Source organism: Haliotis rubra, unplaced genomic scaffold (assembly GCF_003918875.1).
Source record: "Haliotis rubra isolate DU_JTF1 unplaced genomic scaffold, ASM391887v1 Scf231, whole genome shotgun sequence".
NCBI classification, from domain to species: Eukaryota; Metazoa; Mollusca; class Gastropoda; order Lepetellida; family Haliotidae; genus Haliotis; species Haliotis rubra.
In genome coordinates, this window is record NW_025766348.1 from 107,131 (window position 1) to 119,332 (window position 12,202).

The window sequence follows — 12,202 nt, forward strand, 5'->3', positions numbered from 1 at the left end:
GTGTCGTCAATAACACAATTCTCCAATCTGCTTCAGCAATCTGCCGTCACATGCAATCACTGAAAAGCTTCGTTGGTCGCCATTTTTAATGCGCTTGAAACCAGTGCAAACAAATTCAAGCATGAATGTTAGAGAATTTCCCCATTGGACGCTATTTATAGATGCACCAATCAGCGATCATTTAAGAAAACCATGCTAGTTTTCGGTGCTTGCCGCTCCGATTATAATAAAATTCGATTCTTTAGTATACGCAAAAAAAATCAAGATGAATAGTTTCGACTGACTGACTGAATCTGATACGCAAACAGTTTATGTGGTTTACGTGGTTTCAAAACTACGCACATTTATTTTAATTAAAACGTAACGGTAATATTTGATGCCAGCAGAGACCATATAATAGATATATGGTCTCTGATGCCAGTAATTTTCCGCAGACATGTAAAACTTACTTTTTAAAAATATGTTTCTTAAGAATACACCGTTCATCTGGAATTCTAAATTCAGAGGGATTTAGTCATGTCCTACCTGTATTTGTATTTATGCTGCTTATGTTACTCTACATCCCTAAAACTAGAGCTGGCTTTTAGCCATCAATAACAGGAAATATCGTCATTAGAACAAAATGATAATGATTATCTGCTTCTAAATTCTATTCAGGCGCTCTCCGATATTTATAGCCAGACGTACTTAAAACTCCCAAGTTGGCACCACACTTGCACAATTATAGTCTCTCTTTGCTCAAATGTTTTCTGACTTCACAAAATGAAAGGTTGAACCAAATATTTATGTAAATTAGGAAATGATGTTTTCTGACTTGATACCTCTCTACAAAATGAAAGGTTGAAACCAAATATTTATGTAAATTAGGAAATGATGTTTTCTGACTTGATACCTCTCTACAAAATGAAAGGTTGAAACCAAATATTTATGTAAATTAGGAAATGTCTCTTTTCAGTTTTTTTAAGTAGTGTATTGTGGCATTTATATTGTTACAGTTAACATGTTACTGCTGTATTGATGTTGAGCTGGGTATAATGTAATAAACTGACAGTTCAGTCAAACAGAACACCCAGATCGAAGCCCTCACTGGCTGGTCGTGGAGTCTGTGTATGAATGCCCCGCTCTTGTTTCACACACATCCCGAACAGCCCTGAGGGACTGCACCCACTCCTTCACTTGTTCAGTTTTGAATTTTCCTGAAAATACAAATGCTAAAATATATCACCTTCTTTTAGTTCAGAAAATCTGTATTCTGAAATATTTGTGAAAGTAGTGTCAATGTTTCTTTTAGTGTGTGTCAGCATGATCATACAGGTCTTAGTATTTTACTGTTTCTGTGAAACCCATGAACATAGTTACCATGATAACAAACTGTTAACATGATCTGGGCAAATTGAGATTCTAACATAATCAGGCAAAACCACAAACGTCATACCCTGTACAATGAGCAAGGAGGGTTCAATGATAAGCTCGGAGCTGCACAAAGAAGGAGCTTTGTAATTGGGAAGTCTTTTGTTGTGGACTGTAGATGATGTAGAAAGGTACAACTGAGTCATTTTAGCAAATTGTGAATTAAGCAAGCAAGGTCTCTGACCATTTGAAAATGTACAAAATGCATCAGGAACAACATGTTCCATTTAGTCTTTACTGCTTTTGTTAAACCCTGTGGATAGAATATCCAAAATAGTAGATGCATTTGACATCACCACTTCCAAAGAAGGATCAACTGGAAAGGTTAAGACTTCCATGTTCTGAGATGCCAAGGGTGTCATCATAAACAGAGACTATAATTCTGTATTCCTGAGACAATTACTACAAAGAAACATGAGATGCAGAGAAAATATGTACTCTTCCTTCTGGACAATGTACCAGTGCACAAACTGGGCCATTGTCATGGCTCCAATCATAAAGCATGGCTTTGAACTCCTTCAGCAACCACCTATTTTCCTGATCTGGTTTTGTTTGACTTCCATTTATTCTCCAACATGAGGAAAGCTCTATCCACAGTCTTCTACAAAACTTGGATCAAATCCCTTCAACAACGTTGGCAAAGAGTGTCGATGTGTGAGATCAATATGTTGAAAAAACTTTAGGTGAAGTCAGGCTAAGAACATATCAATGAAGACTTACTTTAGCATGGTTTGCAACATGGTTCATATTGTGGCACTTTTGAAGGTTCAGGTATCATCACACTCTTTTGAACATCAACACATTTGAAGCCCATCATATGTCACAGTATTTCAAACATGTCTTTTGTGATGGTCATATGTAATGTTGGTTGATAATTATGCAACCAAGAAAACCATTACTGTGATCATTATGGAATTCTAGATGGGACCTCATTGCACTGTCGTCAAAATCAAACAAAAGTATTGTCAAAATTCACAAAAGAATAACAATGAGAAAATAGAACAGCGCGACATTTTGACTATTTGTCACACTGTTGCATTTTGAATATGTTTTGAGAAAGGATGATAATGTGCCAATGTGATATTTTTCATGGCAAAAATATGTCATCCCATTTGATGTGTGTAAAACACACATTAAAAGGTGAGCTATTTCCACAATGTGATATATTATTCATATTTCATTGTCACCCTTTCAACTGATGATAGCTTGAATGGTTAAAATACCTGTGTATCAACTGCAATTTGGGTAGCTTTTTCCCAAAGTTAAAACAAATCATTCATTGTTCCTTCAGAAATTATATACTGCTAGTGTCAGTGTTGTCATCTGTATCTATCCTCAAATCAATAAGAGGACATGATTGGCCCTGTTGTTTTAGACAACACAATTTGCTGTGCAAAGCTCCATTCCATATATTTATGTACCAGAAATTTATGATTGTGGATTTGAATTCTTGCACTAGTACTAGCATATCTAGTCTGTCTCACAGTCCCCCGAACCACATTATTTTCCCTACTGCCTAGCCCTCCCTGCAGTGTAGTCTGTCTCACAGTCCCCGAACCACATTATTTTCCCTACTGCCTAGCCCTCCCTGCAGTGTAGTCTGTCTCACAGTCCCCCGAACCACATTATTTTCCCTAATGCCTAGCCCTCCCTGCAGTGTAGTCTGTCTCACAGTCCCCGAACCACATTATTTTCCCTACTGCCAAAGGAGAGTCTTTAGCAAAAATTTAACTTTGTAGCCATCAAAGGAGATTTGGTCACAGAGAGACTGGAAGAGGCTATTGTTGTGGCACTCGTCTATCGTCTATCGTGGCCGTAGAAATTGTTGCAATGGGCGTAACTGCAACTGCCCTCTCTCAGTCAGCTCTTGTGTTGAGGTGCAGAAAGCTAGAACTTCTTGCTATTGCCACTTGTTTAAGTCCCTAAAGGTAGTGTACTCGGCCCAGTTCTCTTCATTATTTACATAAATGACCTCCCTCGTGTAGCTCAATCGACATCCCATATGTTTGCAGATGACCCCAAAGTGTACAATGTGTCAACACCACAAGGAAACACAGTTTTTCAAGAGGACATAGTCTATTCAACTAGTCATCTGATTGGCAACCACGCTTCAACGCAGGCAAGTGTAAAACACTTCACATGGGGACAAACAATCACAGACATGTACATTCCAGGAACTAGAAAAAGATCTTTTTGTTAACATGGACTCTGAATTATAATATTCAAAGCACGTTGAAATCCAAGAAAGAAAGGCAAACTGAATTCTAGGACTAATAAGGAGACAGTGATCTAGCAATGGTAGCTGAAGCCATCCAGGAGATCCAGGCAATATCCTTGAAGACGATTTGAGACTAGTGGTTGTATGTTGTTGGAGCAAAGTTGCAAATGCATCCTATGATCCCAAAATGTGGATAGGATACACCATCTGGGGATTCAATACTCTTGCTCTCTGCTGTCCTCTCCACAATAGAAGCATCCCGGTGACCTTGTGTGATGATAGCCTTGGCTGAACAATATATACCCATGGAAACGAATATGGGATCACATGAAAGTACATGTGTTCCCTTATTTGTTTCCTTGAGTATATGATTGTACTGTGTCACTTCAAGTGTTATGAGGGGCGGTGGGGTAGCCTAGAGGTTAAAGCGTTGGCTCGTCACGCCGAAGACCCAGGTTTGAATCCCCACATTGGTACAATGTGTGCAGCCCATTTCTGGTGTTCCCGCCCTGATGTTGCTGGAATATTGCTAAAAGCGGCGTAAAACCAAACTCAGTCAGTCAGTCAAGTGTTATGAGTGAGTGACTATGGTTTTATGCCACTTTTAGCAATGTCACAGCAATATCACAGTGGGGGACAGGAGAAATGGGCCTCATACATTGCACCCATGTGGGGAATCAATCTTTGCGATGACGAGTGAACGTTTTAACCATTAGGCTATGCCACCGCCCCTCTAAGTGTTATGAAGATTATGAAGGATAGGGATTGATGGGGATCTACCAATCTAAAAGGTGTAATCTCTACTTCAACATGAGAATCTGTGCTCTTTTCCTCCTGAATAGTTGGTGTTGGTATAGTTGTCTCCAACGATAAGACATGCCTCTTGTCTCCTGGAGTAGTGGTAGAGGTATTACAGCCGCTACAGGTACAAACATGGTTATAAGCTTCAAATCTTCATTAAGTTACAAATTCGAAGTCTCATCCATGGTGATGGTGGGAAAAATAGTAGGTCTTTAGCAGTAGATGAAGGCGACTTCTTAGGAATAATGACAAATCTCTTGGTCTTCTCTTGCCTGAAGCAAGCTACTGTGAAGCCTTTATTGAAGAAACCAAGCCTTGACACTGATGATCTGGCCAATTATAGACATCTCAACTCTATCCAAAGTGCTGGAAAAGGTTGCCTTACTGCTCATTTGAAAAACCACAGTCTAAACAATGCATTCCAGTCAGTGTATTGAAGCAATGACAGCACTGAGACAACTTTACTTCATCAAATAGAGTGGTCTGACATTACCATTCTCGCCAACAACCAAACGGACTTCACTAAATGGAAGCTCACCAAAGCCATTCACATCAAATGCCATAAGCCCACCATCAACCGTGACCAAGGATACTTCATTCCAACCGCTTATGATGCACTCCTCCACCAAGCCCAATCTATTGTATAAACATCTCCTTCATTGTAACTACTCCTTTATTTGTACATCTCTGGCTTCCATTCACTACCCTTTGTGTACTCACTGGCTTCATCAGCTTACTGCTTAACCAGTTATGGCTATTATGTTGTTTTCTTTGTCAATTATGTTGTCTCATTGTTATATTCAGTATATATATATATATATACATCTCCTCCACTTCATGTGTCACTCTTGCTTGACAGCGGTACAAGAATCTGTATCGAAACGTCGCACTTACGAAATAAAGAAGTTGTTATCCATAAAAAAATTGTCCTACATTGTACGTCTTAACTTCTAAAATGCCACTCAAACAAACTTTACTTCATGTAATAGATACTCTGCTTGGAGTGGTCGACTCTGGTCAGGTTTGTGTGCTCGTTCTTCTTGATTTATCGGCAGGATTCAATACGATAGACCACAAACAACTTCTTGATTGTCTACAAAATTGTTTTGGAATAGGGGGCTCTGTTCTAAGACGGCTTTCGTCATACCTAAAAGAACGATCTCAATTTGTGCTCATCCAAGATGTTAGATCTCAGAAACGCAACCTTTCATGTGGTGTCCTGCAAGGCTCAGTGTTGGGACTGATGATATTCCCTCTCTACACCAGCAGTCTTGGGGACCTTACTACTCAGCACAAGATCTTACGTCACTGTTATGCTGATGATAATCAACTCTTAAGAAAACTCAATGTCAATGATGCAAAATCAGAAGTTGCAGAAGTTGAAGAGTGTGTAGAAAATGTGAAGACTTGGGTGATTGCCAGTAAACTCAAATTGAATGATAACAAAACAGCCATTCTCATGGCTTGTTCACCAGCCAACAGAACTAAACTGAGTTTGAATTCACTTAAGATAGGTGAATCTCTAATCTCTGTAAGCCCTTCAGTCTAAAACCTGGGTGTCTTGACACAATCTACACTTTGTATGGAGCCACATGTAAGTAACTTACGTAAAATCTGCTATCATCACATTAGGAATATCTCCAGGATACGCCACCTATTACCCTATTAACAACTGGCGCAACACACCATCTTTAAGATCTATGATGTTGTCCCGCTTGGCCTACTGCAACAGTTTGCTTGGGAACGTGAACAAGGACCTGCTGTCCAGGTTGCAAAAAAGTTCAGAATGCAGCTGCCAGATTGATCTGCAGAACCACCAAACACAGCCACATCTCCCCAATCCTCATGCGTCTGCACTGGTTACTACTGTCCACAACAGAAATCCATGGTTCCACCTCTTCTGCCAGAAAGATATAAGTAGTAAGCCAAGCAGGATAGCTGGATGGTCTTTGTAATGGATGGGCACTGTTTATCCAGGTGTAGATCCCTGTGTGACATCTGGGTTGAGAAGTCTTTTTGGATTGTTATTGTAAAAGAGGACTCCCCTTGGCAGGTCTAACTGATAGACATGATTTATTCATAGCTTTATACAGAACTTTTCATGATCAGTAAGTTCACTCTTGAGAAAAACTGTCATACTGGCAATATCTGACCCTTACATAAGGTGAGGGGAAAACACAATACATCTTGTTTACAGACTAATACAAATGAATGAACTTTGTAAGCATTGAAAGACAACAAAATATAGCTTATGTTGTGCATGATACATGACAGTGTCCTCATTAGTGTCAACTGTACACCAAACTCAAATCTCTCATAGAATCTTACCTTTTGTGCTGTCAAAGAAGTCTTGAAGGTATCCAGGATTCCTGTCCATCTGTTCATACTCATATGCTTGCAGGATCATTTCAAACTTGTCTACATCTTTTATAAACTCTGCTTCTTTACTTCCTTGATCTTCATACTCCTAAAATCAAAGGCTGAGCATTGGAACTACAAACGTATCAGCAGTAAAGTGAATAACTGAAACAGTACTATCTGTGCATTATATCACAGACCATATATACAATAAGTGTGTACTTTTAACTGTGCAGGGCTTCAGATAATTTTTCAACATCAGGAGTACTGGAAAACCTTAAGAGTACATTTAGTTTACTGAATGGAATTTAATGGAGTATCAGTAATCGTGTGTTTCGTTTCATATATGCACCACAACATCGCTACTCATGTGTAAACAGGTCAATAAACAATAAATAAATAATGTTTCAGATAAATACGTCTTTAAATGATTCTAAGACCATACACCATTGCTGTGGTGCGTATCTGCTACGTTTTCTAAATTATTTCCTACCGTATCGTGCATATTTTTTATCCGTACATACGCCGATACGGCCCATATCTGGAGCCCTGACTGTGCATTATGTACAATAAGTGTGTACTTGGAGTATGTAAGCAGAATGCTAAACACCCTTTATGAGATACTATAGAGCTATGAACCAGTTTGTGAGACAAAATTTCCCTGACAAATATTCAAGATGGAAGAAGAAGACTTTGTATTCTGATGTCACACAATGTAAATCTTCCTGTTGATGCTAATCACAGGATTTGTCTCTTTCTTTTTTAAGATGCTATATGGTGGCGGTCTGTAAATAATCGATTCTGGACCAGACAATCCAGTGATCAACATCATGAGCATTGTTCTACGCAATTGGTATATTATGACATGTGTCAACAAAATCAGCGAACCTGACCACCCAATCCCGTTAGTCGTTTGTTACAACAAGCATGGGTTACTGAAGGCCAATTCTAACCTGGATGTTCACGGGTAGACACTTAAAGACATAGTTGCAAATGCCAATATCATTCTTCCACTGGTTATGTTGCTGAGGAAACACATGGAAATGCACTATTTCATTTTGACACTGTGTGAAAATCAATCAATATTTCATCCATAAAAAACAGATTCATACAGAGAAGCACATTTCTTGCTGATGTTATTAAAAAATTCTGAGAAAAAACTTTTATTTATCACTCATTCAGTTTTTATAACAACAGAAATGACTCCGAAGTACAGACCAGTCACCAACCCTGGTTTAGTGGTGCACAAGATCTTCAGAATGAAATGAAAGGTGAGATGAATGGCATGCCCTTACACCAGTTTGTCATGTCCTACCTGCCACAGGCTGTAGATCTCTTGCCCAACACTATCTTCCACCAGGCTGCAGATGTATTTCATGGCAGTCTGAAATACAATTTGTATTTAAACATAACGACAAATGAAAGGTTCAACCTTTGAGAGGAGTATGAAATTTGCCAAAAACATTTTGTTGGTTAGGTTGAATAAAATGAAATTCAGGAATAAAATATATTATTTATATTTCTTCTTCTGATTCAACAGTCTGTTGATGAGTCTTGAAGATTTTAAGACACATTATCTACTGGTTGTAACTGAAGCATTTTACAGAATTGACCAGGCAGTACTGAATCAAGTTCTATAACTTCTTCAGTAGATGCGATATTCAACTTAAAAAATAATGATGATAACTACAGATTCTCATGAAGATAGGCCTTTGAGATTTCTGCAAAATGATGGACTCATCTTTGAAGGTAAAAATGTGCCTTCACAATTCTCACAAATTGATAAGGTAAAAAGCCAAATGATTTGGCTATAAATGTTTTGGAGCGTTCTGAAGGAACTAATGTAAACATCATAAGTTCTATCCCAGAAAATATTCCCAGAATAAATTTATTTCTTGAAGAAAAAAATGGCACACACCACTGTACAATACAAAAATTCTAGAAGGCTAAAGTAAGGAAAAGAAATATATCTGCAAAAGATACCTGCATTGATACTGTAGACAAAATCTTTTCAAAGCACATAAAGAAGACTGTGATGTAAGACATTTAAAGACGTATCAATTACTGTAACTAAATGCCAGTACAATACATACAATATTGTAAAAACAGTACAATACATAGTCAACCCTGACTTTGAAACTCTAATAAGACAGGTTGAAAATACTAAATACAGACCACAAGCCTAATTCAGTTATACATATAAAACTCAAAAACATAACATGTAGTTGTGAGGTATGATGGAAAAAACACATGGTCCTGTGATTTATAGAGGCCTCATGCAGCAGAAATGTTCCTAGAATCCCTCCAAACTGAAGAGTGAACAGTCAGGGAGCATTTATCACATACAAAACCCCTGTGTATAACAAAGGCTGATTGAGAGTAGAACTAAAACAATACCAAGGGCCATCAAAACGTTTGAGCCTCAAATACTTCTGATATGTGCATGATAAAAATAACTGTATGATATTGAAGAAAGGTTTATATTATTCGCATAAGCGTCATATCAACATGCACATGTCGCTAGTTTCCCATCACGTGACATCTAATCACATGTACCCCTATTGAAATGGCAGAAATGGATAAGCTTGAGTACAGAGCAGTCATAAAGTTGTTGGTTCTCGAAGGCCACCCAGTGAAGCATATTGAAGAGATCACTCTTCAAGGCTGTGCTTCAGAGATCCAACAAAGTGTCAAGGACATGTTCTTGGCTTTGTTTCCATAATCTGTTAGTGTTCTTCAACAGGTTTTCATAGACAACATTGAAAGTATGGTAGGTATACAAATCTTTTCAAATTTTTGTTCTTTGGTAGGTGGTAAAAGCAAAACCACATGACAGGTATATTATATTTCATATTAATATTTGTCAAGCTCTACAGTAAAGATACTGAAGGAGTGAGTGAGTGAGTTTGGTTTTACGCTGCTTTTAGCAATATTCCACCAACATCACGCCTGGGGACACCAGAAATGGGCTTCACACAATGTACCCATGTGGGGATTCGAACCCGGGTCCTCAGCGTGACGAGCCAACGCTTTAACCACGAGGCTACCCCACCGCCCAGATACTGAAGGAAGCACCCAAGAGATATATGCATAAACCCCATCCACCAGCTTTTCATAGACTCGACAGTCTTGTTGAAAATGTCTTCAGCCCTGTGTACAACTGGATTAACAGAAGCAATCCATTCTATTAGGACTAAATAGTTTTACCAGTATACCGGTATACCGTAATACACTTTTTGAACAATATGTGTTTGAAAAAATTGTTCTGTGTAGTGGTATATTGGGTGAAAAAAATATCACAACATATTATCTCTATAGTTTAATTCTTGGCTGAGGACTGGGAAAAAAAGAGTTCAAACTGATAACAGTCAAAAGTATATCAAAAGTGGCATTTTTTTGGGAGAAAATTTCATTTAAAAAGGAATATCTGACAAAAACATTATCAAGGCTGACCCATACAATCCAGTGAGTGATACTATGAGCATTGTATATTATTTCCACCTTCCCTGTATTATGCTCCCAGTAAAGCGCTCACCTCCCCTTCATTTGTATGCTCTTGAACTCACCTCCTCCTTGTTATGTTTGTCCTCCTTGCTTATGTCATCTTGTGGTGTAATATCACCCACAATACACTCAGCCATGTCGTGAACAAGAGCAATCTTCATACACCTACATTGGAAATTAACATCATTTAAATTTATGTGAATAAATTAACAAATTGTGACATTTCTGAATTGAGTGAGTGAGTTTAGTTTTACGCCGCACTCAGCAATATTCCAGCTATATGGCGGCGGTCTGTAAATAATCGAGTCTGGACCAGACAATCCAGTGATCAACAGCAGGAACATCGATCTGCGATGTGTCAACCACGTCAGCGAACCTGACCACCTGATCCCGTTAGTCGCCTCTTACGACAAGCATGGGCATTTCTGAATTGAATGAAAACTGATGAATAGAAGAAAACCTTGATGCAAAGCATCATGACAGCAGCAAAGGCTGTATTCATCAAAACAAATGTACAGTGAATTTTGTTCCCTACAATGTTAAATAAACATGGGCATGTTTAACACAATAAGAACAATATAGGAACAATAGTCATCATTGCTAAAAATTCTAAGAATAATCGTCTAGTACATCAGCCAATCAGAATTTAGCTGTTCAGATTACAAAGGTGGGAAAATCCTCACTTCCTATCCAGGGACAGAAGAATGGGGAAGAGGGCGGTAGATGGTATTCACAGAATTGCTAACAATGGTAACTATTGCCTGATAGTTCTCCACCTCTATTACATCACTGCCAGACTATACCAGAAAGAAACAGGCTGGTTCTGGCTCTGCCATACTGCCAGTGTAGTGGACAGTTGTACTATCTTCCTGTTGATTCACCCCAGAAATGCTTGGAAAAATATGCATAGTCTCTTCTTTGCAAGAACGTGCAATATTTACTTGACACGATATTTTGCACAATGTATAAAAATCACTAATTATCCCTAAAAGTATTGTGACTGTTGGACGATGTATATCATATGTCATGAATAAATGATAATTGTGTTTCAATTATGTTTATTTTGTTGGTTGCATCTAAGCTTTAAAGGAAAATTAAGTTCCATGGATAGTCAACTTCTTTATTCCAATGAGTATTGTATTATGACCGATAAGTCTATATGCATGCAATTCATTGTGGCGGGTAGTTGTTTTCACGAAATGTGAAAGTCTTGTTTGCAACGTGTGAATTTAATCAGCATGAATATATTTTCTGTACGAGAAAACACATATTATCATGTATATAACTTAGAGAAGTGAAAAACAATGTTCAAGTACTTGTAAAATAAACAGTCGTGGATGAATAATGTCAAACATCACATACATAATATAATACAATGTTCAAATACGATTTAAAAATAGAATGGACATAACTGTAATCTATCTTTTTTGTTATCTGTAGGGGTTTATGGTGCATGATGTATAAAATGATTGTATGGGTGAATGGTGGATATCTATTGCTAATTTCTACAATCACTGCATTTTAATAAAGATAAATTTAAGTATCGGTATATATACTGAACATCATCGAAATCGCACCACTTATAAAAGTTCAGATTATTAAAAGCACGTGTAAGGAATTGATATTTTTTGAGTGGATAATAACAGAAGGACAACTGACAAAAACAACAACACAGAAAAGACCCTCATTCATTGAAATGTTCCACAGTCAGAAAGGATCAAACACACGTGGGGTCAAATCGAAAAGTCAATATTGAGTGTCACCGCCATTTGCATTGACACATGCAGTTCAACGTCTCCTCATTGAGTCAATAAGTGTCCGAATAGAGTTCTTGAGGATGGCATTCCACTTCTGCAGTAGTGCAGCCTCAAGTTCCCGGATGTTTCGCATCTGTTGTCGCCGCGAAAGACT

General features: G+C 38.1%; 1 protein-coding gene across 3 annotated transcripts in view; it reads right to left on the reverse strand.

Moving 5' to 3' along the window:
- Nucleotides 1-626: 626 nt before the first annotated feature.
- The window catches only part of LOC124278106 (5'-deoxynucleotidase HDDC2-like), a 49,561-nt gene continuing 37,985 nt past the window's right edge, over nucleotides 627-12,202 (reverse strand). For all 3 annotated transcript variants that reach the window (XM_046713851.1, XM_046713850.1, XM_046713852.1), the window contains exons 3-6: nucleotides 10,354-10,456; nucleotides 8,103-8,171; nucleotides 6,758-6,896; nucleotides 627-1,196 (exon numbers count right to left, since the gene is read on the reverse strand). In XM_046713851.1, the coding sequence (XP_046569807.1) occupies nucleotides 1,084-1,196; nucleotides 6,758-6,896; nucleotides 8,103-8,171; nucleotides 10,354-10,456 (424 nt within the window). In that variant the 3' untranslated portion in view covers nucleotides 627-1,083. The remainder of the gene's footprint in view (nucleotides 1,197-6,757; nucleotides 6,897-8,102; nucleotides 8,172-10,353; nucleotides 10,457-12,202) is intronic.